This window comes from Corvus cornix, chromosome 3, assembly GCF_000738735.6.
Source record: "Corvus cornix cornix isolate S_Up_H32 chromosome 3, ASM73873v5, whole genome shotgun sequence".
Lineage (NCBI taxonomy): Eukaryota > Metazoa > Chordata > Aves > Passeriformes > Corvidae > Corvus > Corvus cornix.
The window spans coordinates 66,178,667-66,191,478 of NC_047056.1; the positions used below are offsets into that span (position 1 = coordinate 66,178,667).

At 41.1% G+C, this 12,812-nt stretch overlaps 1 protein-coding gene across 2 annotated transcripts in view; it reads right to left on the minus strand.

Annotated features, from left to right (window-relative positions):
* The window catches only part of NT5DC1 (5'-nucleotidase domain containing 1), a 131,102-nt gene extending 119,180 nt beyond the window's left edge, over positions 1-11,922 (minus strand). For both annotated transcript variants that reach the window (XM_019290265.2, XM_010402660.3), the window contains exons 1-6: positions 11,707-11,922; positions 9,669-9,760; positions 7,957-8,028; positions 6,320-6,426; positions 4,588-4,667; positions 825-906 (exon numbers count right to left, since the gene is read on the minus strand). In XM_019290265.2, the coding sequence (XP_019145810.1) occupies positions 825-906; positions 4,588-4,667; positions 6,320-6,426; positions 7,957-8,028; positions 9,669-9,760; positions 11,707-11,799 (526 nt within the window). In that variant the 5' untranslated portion in view covers positions 11,800-11,922. The remainder of the gene's footprint in view (positions 1-824; positions 907-4,587; positions 4,668-6,319; positions 6,427-7,956; positions 8,029-9,668; positions 9,761-11,706) is intronic.
* Between the last annotated feature and the right edge of the window lie 890 nt (positions 11,923-12,812).

Below are 12,812 nucleotides of genomic sequence, written 5' to 3' on the forward strand. Positions count from 1 at the left end.
TTAAGAAGGCCCAAACTAGACAGGTGTCTAGTGACTGTTGCATCAACCAAGGTAATTCTAATAGTAGTTCAGAATTCAGAACTGAGCTGCATATAAATGTTTTACAAGAAATAAGGTTAAAAATAATTTCAATTAACTGTGTGCACCCACAATGGTTAGCCTTTATTATCAACTTATTATTTTATATTATATTTAGTAGTAACTCTGAAGTTATGTCCGTGAAGAAAGGAAAATAATTTCTTGGTGAAGGGTATCCAAGATGTTTTCCAATTCTAATTTATATTACAGTATTATAAGGTTGGTTTTGGTAGGAGAAACACTATTATTTAAAAAATGGTCCCTTGCAATTGTTAGGAAGTTCAAAATTGCCTCTGTATTGTGTCAATACCACATGAGGAATTCTAATCAAAACTAGAGCACTAAAGAAATTCATCAAATATTAGTTAGTACTTGAATTTCCTTCCCCAATGTATTTCTGATTTTATATATCATTACAAGATCATAAGGAATAGATTCAAAACACAGTTCAAGGATGTCCACTTTACCATACCAATCATGGTAAGAAACCATTTTTCTTCTAAAATGAGTGAAATAGCACATCACAATTGTTATTAAAGACATCAAAACAGTGAAACGAATCAGAAATAGTAATGATAAAGATGTTTTATTACAGGAAAAACATGTGTTTACTATACAACTATTTATGAACGTGAAAAGTAAAAGCTGTGTTGAGTAGCCTACAGCGTACTTGCAAACATCTTTGCTCTTGCAAGCACATGTAATACTTTCAGCTGTTATAGTGATTCTTCAGTGAACCCACTTACCTTTAAAAGCTGATATTTTATAATTATGTTGGATAGCAGCCACCATGTCCTTCCAGAAGTCATACTTTTTCTGACCATCACGCTGTAAATGTCAAAAGGAACCTAGTCATTATATCAAGTATCAGCTATTACAAGCTTTCATAGTGAAACAGTGACAGAAATGCCATGAATAAAGAAAATTATATGGATTAAGACAATAGTAAGACAGCAGGATTCAGGACATCAAGGCTCAGTAGTACCCAGCTTAACTTTGGGTAACTGCAGACAAGTTATGTCCCTCTTAGAGGATTATGATGGGAGGAGGAAGGGAAAAGGAGAAATGATTAATATTTGAGAGGAACTCCAAAACATTAAAGCAAAGAGGGGCATCAGAACAGCAACTTACAGAATGAGCATCCCACTGACATTTGGGAAAAAGAAGCGCCTAGGGCTGCAGATACTGAACTTAACAAGCATGCTGACATTATCCACAGCCTGGCATTGATACCACCTTCCACCTTAAGGACTGGCAAATCCCTTTGCTATAATTTAGAGGTAATGCCCTTCTGCCAAGAACCCTACCCCAAACATGGTATAAAATACTCATCCAGAAGCCTGGCTGAGCAGCACTTGATTGCATTGTGCTCTGAAGACTGCCAAACCCCAGCTCTGGCAGAAGAACAGGGGAAGGCAGTCCATGATTATGAACAGTCTCTGGCTATTCCCAGAAAGCTTCCCCAGCATAGCAGAGCTCCAGTTGACCTCAGCTGCCCCTTCAGAATCTCACATGGGAGAGGAAAACCTTCTCAACCAGCTGAGCCCCACAGCACTCTCAAACTCCACAAATTTTAGTAGTGATGAATGAAACAGATGCAATTACACAGCCAGCCAGTATTAGAGAGCAGAGGATTAGCTACAGAGCCTGTAGCTCTATAACTTACACAGTAACCTGGCAGCAGTAAAGCAGGTGGTATAGTCTTTATGTGTCATGGAAAGTATTTCTGTAATGCTGTTACAGGCCTTCCACATCTGCTTTAGGATACATTTTAAGTCAACTGTTAGCAGGTTTCAGGGCACTGCTGCCCTCTGTGTATTGATATCTGCACCGATACCCGAATAATGACCCATTTTATAAGCATAAAGCTTTTTGTAGAGAGGGAAACATTCAGAAACTGAAAAAAACCCAAACTCAAACCCTTATCACTGCCAAACCAAAACCATGTATTTTATATATACTGAAGCAAACTGCTATTTCAGGCCAAATCTGCCATGGAGGCTTCCAGAGAACAGTCTGCTTTTACTTTCACAATCAGCAAGTCACACAAACAAGGTCTTTTGTGCATAACTGACAAGCACTATGGCAGTTTGCTTATAGTCCATCAGCTCTACAGTTTAAGGGCAGGAAAGATATGGTGCTGTGTGTTTTTCAGAGGTTTTTTTTTAATCCATTCCTATAGTAAACTGCCACAGAAACACATAAAAGAGCTAATAAAGAGAAAAGGTTTCATATGTCAGCTTCAGCTAGCCAAGGATGCTAACCAAGGGTGATTATTCAAAGCCATGCACAGGAAATACTGGGGACCATCTGTCTAGCAGCAATGTAAGCAGCCTAAGCTAGCACTCTTCTCAAGACAGACTCAACTGTCTGCTCCCCTCATACTCCATGTGGCTGGCTTAGTCCTTAGTTTGGAGTTTTGGATTTTTTTGCTTGTTTCTCCCACAAAAACCCCCAAAAACCAGTGCACTGAACAGAAAGTTCCTCAGAGTGCTGTTTTGAGGACAGATGGATACTAGTTTAAAACCGGGTAGACTTCCTTCAAAACATTTGAGCTCGGGGGAGACTAAAATAACTTAAACAAATTTCTTGCAAATCTTCAGGCATTGCACACGATGTAAAGGAAAACTGACTGATTCCCGAAAAGCAGAGAGAAAACTGTATGCATGGCCATGCAGTCCACCATGATTTTGGTATGATTACAAAATGTGATTTTATTAGCTGAACCATCAAAACAAAGCAATGTGTTGTTTAGCTCATCAGTGTGAAGATCAAAACCACTAACCAGCTCCCATGCTTTGTCTGAAAACACATTAAGAGTTCTGGCTCTGGACACAGCAAAAACAGACACATTTTTAACAGTGCAGGGTAGTCCAGCATCCAGCTCATGTGTAAACCTATGTTGAACCCAAACTTAGCAATTCTCGCATCTGCTTCCAGTAGAAAGCTTTCTTGAACCTAGGATGGTGTCTGAAAACGGTAAGAAAACAGCACTTACTAAGCAGGCTCACAGAACAGGACACAGAAGGCTCTACTTTATTTTAGAAACGTGAAAGAAGAAAATGTAATGGTTTCTAACCCTTAGGATGCAGCATTTTGCAGGCATGAGTTCTGGGCTGGAGAGGCTGACCACCTCCTGCCTTGCATCTTTCTCAAGTGGCTGATGCTAACCTTCCAGGGAATTGCTGTAGCCCTCCGGTTGAAATGGGGCCGACATCCAGAAAAATACTCTAGAACTGCTAGGAGATGAAGAGGGTGCATGACCCACTTCTTGTAGCTCTCCGGAGAAACGCCACAGCTTTAATTCCCTTTGGCTGAAGATGGCACTGACCCAGGACCAGTGCTCCAGCCTGCAAACTAGTAATAGGATGTGAAAGCTTATTACACACATTCTATGATGTGCTTTCTCTCTTAATAAGTAGGTGATTTGTGCTGAGTCTAAATTAAAGTAAATACAATACAGGTGTCACAACTGCAACAGGTTTCTAAGCTGTGAACAGCTTAGAGGAAGGAGATTAATCAGGCAGAAAGTTAAGAGTCTTACTGAGCACCTGTCCTCCATGCTTCCCTGATAAGCTAGTTTTAGCTAACTTCATGCAGCACTTGGACTTAGGCAGCAATCTACTCAGCATGCTATTTTGGAGTGAAGGCTAAAGCAGCAAGTCACCTAATATCCAAAGAGACCCCAGATACTCATCTCACAGCTCTGACTTTCACTCTGCAGACAAGGTTAAGTAATTTTCAGGCCTGCAGCGCTTTGGTACCTCTGGCCAGAAGACTGCCTCAGTACTCTTTTGACACCAATATAGTTACTCTGTGAGAAGAACTCTCTCCTATCTCCAGCTGCACACAAATTAAACATTCAAACCTACTTTTATACAACAAAACTATTTTCATCAAACTTCAGTGGTAGAATTTAGGAGATTCTATCTATTTAAAAAGCACTGAAAAAGGTTCAAGTATTTTCCACCTTAAGAATTTGACCTATTGTTTATCAGAGGAAAAAAATTTAAAAGATACTATGCCAGAGGTGTATTTATATCTGTGTACACAGATCAACATATTTAGGACAAAAACAAGCTTAAAAAATGATGAAACGAAGCTTTCAAATCATTAACGACTTCCAAATTAGCAAATCGAGTCATTCAGAAAACTTACACTCTATTTATTTCAAGTACCATCAAGCATAATTGAAGATAATTGAGATTTTAAGAACTGCATTCTGCATATCACAGGGTAAACTTGAGGAAACAGCACATTTCTATTAGTATCCTAGTTATTTGTGCCCTCTGGTGGAAGCACTTTTATTTTGAACATGCCATGTAGCTCATAATTATCTTCAGAGACAACTTTAATACAGTAAGTCCAACATGGAACAGTCCAAATAAGAAAAAGACCTTGATGCTGTTCAATACCCAAATCATATGCATTTAATAATGCATCCAAGAGATGTGGTGGTGAAAGAAAAAGACAATGCAATACATAATTTTCAAACAATCCAGTTCTTACCTGATCTAAGCTGTCCACAACCCTTGCACACAAGAGAGCTCCTGGCAGGTCAAAATAATTATCATACAAATAGTATTTAGCTGGAAAAAATAATTTGAAAAATATACTTTAAACACCCCTGTATTGTATGCTTTAATCACAAACAAAAATTACTTTTGAATAATAATATAAGCTCCTATTTGGATTTTACTGGTAATAAGCATTATCTGTTTCCCAACCTTTGTTAGCCTTTTTTTCCACTTCTGATTCTCACAACTGGCAACTAAAAGTTGTTTATCTATATGAAGACAGTGAGGTTTTAATAAGACATTTTAAGATTCTAAAATCCCAGGTGTAAGAAAAGGGGGAGAAACCATGAGTTTTAAGTCAGGATGGTATCTTTCAACTCTTCCAAAATACCTTTTTCCCTAGCAGCGAAAACACAAGAGAAGTGTTTGAGAAGTTCAGAGACATTTGGACAGGTCTGACACAGTCATGTCCCTTGCACCCACACGCTGCGGACAGTGCCTTGGACCAAGGGGAAGTGTGCTCACATTACTACACGAGTCCGCAAAACAGAATTGTATCAGGAGGGTGCCAGTGTCCCCCCAGACTAAGGTCATGCTCAACAACTCTCTCCAAGGAGTGAAATGACTTAACCAGTGATTAATTTTTTTTTCATGATCTTGTGTGTCCTGTCTCTTAGGTATATTCAAGAACAAGTCAGCAAAATGGGGATTAACATCCACAACAGAGACCAAGTGCATGTTTAAGCAAAAAAGAAAAGCACATATCCTATATGACCAAAGGAAACCTCTCTCTTCCTGCCTTTTGCAAAAGATTACCTACAGTTTAGAATAAGCCTTACATTTGCAGTCAGAAAAATCTCAACGAAAGTATCTCCATTACATAAAAAAATGCACCTTAAGTGAGCACTTCCTGTGTGTTATTTGCAACTGCCAAGATCAAAGTAAAGCAGAGAGGAAACACAGAGCAAGAACACAAACCTAGCCACAGTTCCTTCAAAGTGACTCCTCTCTTAAACACAAGGAACTTCAACTGCAAGGAACTTCAAAGTTTTGTTTCCAGACCCACATTGTTCTTTGCACCTGCACTGAGACCTCCAGTAACAGCACTGATGGCAACAAGTCAACAATTAAGAAAAATTTAAGATTTATCCTGAATGAGATAGGAGATCAGTCAGCAGGTATTCAGTAATTTACTGTGCATCAGCTGTTCCTCTTGGGTTCTGAGGCTCTGTCTCCTTATCAATACAATAATTATTAGTAGTATTATTAGTATATTTATTATAATATCATTTTGTTTCAATTATAAGTTGTTCTCAACATGAGATTTACCATTCTTTCTGATTCTCCTGCCCACTGGGCCTGGGCAGAGCGGGAGGGAATGAGCAGCTGTATGCTCCTCAGCTGCTGGCTTGGGTTAAATCATGATACTGGCAGTATCAGTCTATTTCATCAAGGGACAGTGTGCCCACCACTATAACCAAAACATGCCTATAATGTCAGCTCATTTGTCTTATCATGAAATAAATACCATGAAAAAGATTTAAGGTGAAGTCTAGTACTAGAAGTTAAAAATACATAAAAATCAAGTTTCCCCCAATACATTTACCTATTCTGGCAATTTCCAGTTCAAGCATTTTTACAAATCAGTGTTAAGAACTAACAGTATGAGGCACTGAAGGGACCAGAGCAATTTCAAAGAAGAGGACATGCTAAAGCATAGCTACCTGTGCGTGAAACCATTCCACTGACTGTATTAAAATGCTTCCACTCCCTCCTTCCATAGTTCTCCAGGATCTCTTCGAATGTCATGCTCTTTGTACCATGGCTTGCCCTATTCGATGCATTAAGTTGTTTATAAAAAAACAAAACAAAACAGAAAAGGGTTGAAAACATCCAAACATTACTACTTGTGCAAAGTAACACACTGCAACTGGATATTGCAGGGGATGCAAGCTGATCAAAACTGACTCTCTTTACAGCTTAGAAGTTTCCCAGGACCTACTAAGCTTTTATCATATACATTCCAGTTCTTGATAAAAGCCTTACTACACAAAGGTTTGGTTGGCTGGGGCACAGCTACCGTGCCTCACCTGCTAACACAATCACTCTGTGTTGCTCGAATGTTTTCAATTGTGTGAGGACACTCACTATACTTGAGCTATCAGTATACACTGCACAATAAAGCACAGTGCAGAAAGCCTATACATCATTCTGAAGCCTGGTAACACTCACAGAATGCAGGGCAGGACTATGGAAAAGTGCTAGTTTGAGCCCTGCAAGCAGCTCTTTAATACATAAGTACACACAAGCCTTTTTAGGCATTAAAAATCAAATAGTTGGGACCATCAAATTGGGTCCCATTTTGAAGCAAACACAGGCAACACCAGAAGAAGTAACCCTGTACCACTCTTCCCTTTAATGAGGTATATATATCCCTTAATCTTGAATTCTGCATTTAGTACTCCAAAATTCATGCTATTTAATGAATTTTGGGATACACAGCGATGACTCAAAAGTATTTCTTTCTTCTTTTAATGAGATCTGATTTTCCTTAGCATCTTCAGGCTCCTTCTCCCACATGCTATCAGAAAAAAAAAAAAAAGTAGAGTCTGTCTTGCATACTGAATTACACAGATTTTCATTCTGGAACAAAATTAGGCAGAAATGGGACTAAGATTAATATACTTTAGATATATTTGCTTTTCAGTTTTTGATTCAAAACAGCAGTCTTCTATATTAAAAAAAAAAAAAAGGAGGGAAAGAAGAACTAAGGATGTACTGAAACGAGGACTGAAAGCAAAACAGCTTTTAAGAGGAAACCCCCTACAATTCTGAAAGTGAATGTATCAGTTTCTGTGTTTATCTCAGGCAATTTAAATTATATGTTGTAAACTTGCAGAATTTTGAATATCTATGGCACAAAATAATAGTCATTCCAGTCATTAGTATTAGTCATTAGCACTGCCTCCCAAGCCAGGTTACTCTCAATCCAAAGAAATACTTTACTCTGGATTTTAGCAGAACTGGACAAAGAGTACATTGGTAGCCACCAAAGAAAATGAATTCACTTTCAAGATCAACATGTCCTCAGAGTCTCAGATTTTATTAAAAATGAGATATTATTTACTACCAGCTAACACCAAAACATCCCCAAAAGATTCCATACGTAACATTAACAAAAACTGAGCACCACATTACCAAAGAGTATTTAAACTTTTACATCTAATAAATTAATGCATGCTTAAATTAATATTTTAAATATTTATAAAATTGAGAGATGGCATTTAGAAAGGGGATAAAATGTTAATGTATTTAACAATATAACTTATATTTAACAATATAGATTTATTGTCAATATTACCTTAAAACTGTTCCATCTTCTGCAAGTTTCAGGAAGTTTCCTTCTTCAATGTCCAACACCAAGCCTTTGCAACTAAGAATAAATTAATTTTACAGAAGAAACAAAAAATTAATGCTTTCAGAGGACTGTCTTCATATCTATCAGTGATACGCAGTTACAGAAGCTATGGTGCTTGTAGCTACGATGCTACAGAAAACCAAACAAGTCACAACCCTTCAAATACTTCCATGTTTGAACAATGCTCTCTATAAGAAAGTACACATTATTGCAATGAGGACTGGATTTTCCTTACATAGCAAAATCCTACTAAATAAACCCAGTTCCATGTCCAGTAAATTCAGTGACTGTTCATATAGATTGATTGGAGGTTTAAGGCCCAAATAGTTAAAACTAAGAAATGTGATATTTAAGTCACTTCTATTAAAGAATTTTTTTTTTTTGGTGGCAACTCCTCTAGCTATTACTAGACTGATAACACCAGTTACTACAGAAAAGAAGGGTAGAACGTCACTCTAAATGAGGCAACTGAACAAGCAAAGAACACATGAAGCAGAAACATTTCCATGTTAGTCATCACTAACAAGGGAAGAGTTGACAGCATTGGAGACACTTGGCAAGAGTTTCTAATTCTCCCTAATAAATCTTTATCTTTTGGACAATTGAATCTAAATTTGCTTAGGTTTTTTGAAAAATTAATTCAGAATTCAGTGGTTAGAATACAAATGAATAAATGTGACTGAGGAAGTAAAGGCACCTTCATCCTCTATGAGGCACCCAAAGGAAAGAAGGTATGCCATGAAGGCAGCAAGCAGATCCCAACCTTTCATGAATGACTCCTGGGCAAGTAGCAATGACACACTGTTACCAGCACTGTAGGCATGCAGGTCCACAATAATGAACCTCCTGCTTCAATAGGAGACCAAACCCAAGATCTCTAGAGCTGAACAAATGATTTCTTGCACCACAGGCCTCAAAATATAATAAATAGATACAGTGCTCATCTCACAGAAGTTGAAATCAATCTCACTGGAAACTGTCCAGTCAAATATTGAATTGTAAAAATGATTACACAAGAATGCACATATTATTTCAAAAAAAATCCATGTGTTTTCCCCTAAAAATATCTAGTGATTATCTGGCCTTCAAATCTCCACCCCCACGGCCTAGATAATAACCTACTGAAGTTAAAAGATAAAGGTTCAAGTTCCTGCTCAAAGACCACTGAGTTCAGAGCAGGAACTTGTGTTTCAGTCTTTTTTATCACAGCTTTGTGCCTAATGTGCCACCCAAAGGCTACCTCCCGGCATTTAACCTTCTTGTGGTTTCTCAGAAGGCTGTTGGGATTATTCTACCTTACACAAACACAACAACATCTGTTGAGAGAAAAATGACTAAAATCTGATGGTTACTGTTGAATAGAATGTAGAAGACAAAGAAGATATATAAAATAAGAGAGTGAGACTAAAAGGCTCCTGTCCAGACAGCTGGAAGCACAGACAAAGCAAGCTTGGATGCTCAGCTCTCTCTTCGAAATACCACGTTAGAAGTATCTCATAACAAATACTTCTTAGAACAAGTATTTAAAACTGTAATTTTTGATTTGTCCTTTGGACTTGACAATCATGACACCAACTGCCTAATAAACGAAGCTATTTTCCGGGCTTTGTAAAAGTTACAGCTTAAAGGAATGATGTTATTTTCAATGTACTCACCAGAAGTCTAAGCTGTCTGGTGCTAGAATCAGCAAGTCTTCGTCATAGCCCTTCTCCGTTACCAGATACTGGGCAAAGCTATCATATATTAGCTACAAATGAAAAAAACATATGCATTCATTATATCGATTAAGTGACATCAAAGACACTGCTTCCTTGGGAAGTGGCAAGATGCGAGTGTTAGCGCCTCCTAAGTGAAATCACACCAGCCCCCCCTGTCCCACTGCCTCCACTGGGAAGTAGTGCCTGAAGTTATTTCTATCACAGCTGGAAAACACACAAGAGTTCTGCTGCAATGTGTCCAGCACAGCCCAGATTACAACATTTTATTTTACAGTCCCTGTGCTTCAAGACTGTTGGGAAATCAAGATAGCAAGTAGTTAAAGACTAGTCACTACTTGCCCCTCCCCAATCCTTTTTGTTTTGTTCATTCTTTTAAATTTTAAATGTCATGGTTACTGAGATTCAACAAGCAGCTTCCAAACCAATAAATATTTATCTTTAGGGGGCATTTTAAAAGTATTTGACAGAATTTATTTTGAAGAAAATCAGCAACTACTGAATAAATGGTTATTATTTCTAAGTTCAGAAGACTTAGCATGACACTCAACAATTTATTAATGTACTGTGCTGGTAAAGTTTTACAAGCAGATCTACGGAGATGCTGCCATGTCCTTAAAGACCATCCAAAAATACTAATTGCTCCCTTTTTCTCAAGGTTCTTTTATTGAAGTTGTTCCCTGCCCTTTTTTCTTTAATTGCAACATATGGTCTTGGAATTAATATGATTGATATCTGAGAAAGACAAATATGAAGGCCAACGCTGAAACAGTAAGAACTAACTACATCTTCAGCTGGGCCTGTCAGCCTTTTAAAGTACTTTTTATTTCCAATAGGTAAGGAGGCATGCAATGGGCATGTGTCAGTCTGCCTCTGTCTTCTGAGAGAAGATGAAGAGCGAACCAAGTTTAGTAAAAGGTTTTGGGATTTTTTCTCCATTTTGTTCATTGGTTGGTTAGAGTTTTTTAAAAACTCTTATAGTTATCAATTGTCTAATGTTTGCCATCATCGGACAAAATTTTTATCAGCAAGAACGTGCTTGTGTAAGATGTGATGTGTGTGGCACAACAGAAAGAACATGGAAGGTAAACCTACTGTTACACAGTTTCCACCTAGAAATTTAAGAGCTCACGCATTTTATTGCTACTGTTGAACCCTCTTTTGTAAGGAAGATGCTTCTCCACGCAAGTTCACACATAGCTAAGGGAAGCAATGCACTTTTTCAACACTAGATGCACTGCACCATGCCTATTAATAAATGGGACAGCTCATAAACATTTGTTCCTATACCAAATTCTGAAATATCTTGCAATTAGCGTGGGAGTCCTGTGCAGTGCAAAATGTACTGTAGGTGACTGTAGGCAAAGAATAGGGGAGAGTGAGACACCAGGAGCATCCACGACACAAGATAGCTCCTGGACAGAGTCCTGACATCAACAGAGAAGGACAAGTCAGTGTAAGATTACCAGGGGGTTTAAAAAAGAAAGTGCCAAGGGCGGGAGCGCACAGCACAGGACAGCACTTCCTCTCCGAAAGAGACCACAGGGCCAAATCAGAGGTGCCGCGTGCCTCTAAACTCGGCGTTTTACTGTAAGCACCAGAAAGTTCGCAAAGGTCTCCTGTCCAAAGTGCTGCGGACTCCTCACTCTGCAGCATCTCTGGATTTGGCGGGGAGGCTCTACCTTTTCCTCAGCGCCGCTACGGCCAGGAAAGAAGCACCATTTTCAAGGAAGGAGACATGGCTGTCCCCTTCGCTCGAGCAGAGGCCTGCTGAGGAAGCGCCCAGCGAGAGATGCATTTGCGTTTCTCTTTTCTTCCGTGGATGTCTGAGCCAGCCGGCGCAGGGCTCGCTGCCCCCGCCGGAGGGGTCCCGGCCCCGCGCCCCGGCGCTTTGCCTTTGGCTGGGCATGCGGCGGGAGCGGGGCGGAGCGGGGCCCCTCCCGCGGCTTTCCCGGCCGCCCGCGCCGCCCGCACTCACCCGTGCGCTCTGCGGGAGGTGGTACCGGCAGAGCGTGTGGTCCAGGTCGAAGCCCACCACGTCGCAGTCAGCCAGGCAAAAGTGCTGCTGCATCGCCGAGCCGCCGCCGCAGGCGGGCGGAGGAGGAGAAAAGAGGCGGGACGAGGAAGGAGCGCGGGCGGCGCTTCCTGCGGAGCCGCGCCGGGCAGAGCGGAGCGGGGCCCGCGGGACACCCTCGGCCCGCCCCGCCCGGCGGGGCCGCCCTCACCTGCGGCACAGCCTTTCGGACAGCCCGGGGATGGAGGGGCGGGCACAGGGCGGACGGCCGGAGGCGTGTCCAAGCGCTCGAATTCGAAAAACGCGCTTCCCGCCGAGGCTGTGTGTGCCTGGGAACAGGCGTGGGAACGGTGGGCTCCTGCTCCTCTGACAGACCGCAAACGCGAGTCATCGGGGGTGTTTGGTGGGACCTGGCGAGCAGAGAGCAGGCGGGGAACAGGAGTCAGCCTTGGTTAGTGACAGGACAGCCAGTGCCACACCGCAAGGGCCCTACAGGGGACAATTAGCATATGTAAGTAGACAAACACTACTTACTACCTCATTATGCACCCTCAGCACGTTTGCGATGATACCAAGCTGTGTGGTGCAGTCGACGCGCTGGAGAGAAGGGATGTCATCCAGAGGGACCTTGACAAGCTTGAGAAGTGGGACTGTGCAAACCTCGTGAAGTTCAACAAGGCCGAGTGCAAGATCCTGCACCTGGGTTGGGGCGATCCCAAGCACAAGTACAATGGACAGAGAGCAGACCTGAGGAGAAGGACCTGAGGGGTATTGGTGGATGAGAAGCTCAACATGACCCAGCAATGTGTACATGCATCCCAGAAAGCCACCTGTGTCCTGGGATGCATCAAAAGAAGTGTGGGTAGCAGAGTGAGGGAGGTGATTCTGCCCCTCTACTCTGCTCTTGCTGTGCCCAGCTCTGGGGCTTCCAACATAAGAAGAGTGTGCACCTGCTGGAGCGAGTCCTGAGGAGGGTCACAAAGATAATCAGAGGACCTAGAGCATGTCTCCTATGGAGACAGGCTGAGAGAGCTGGGGTTGTTCAGCCTGCAGAAGAGAAGGCTTCAGAG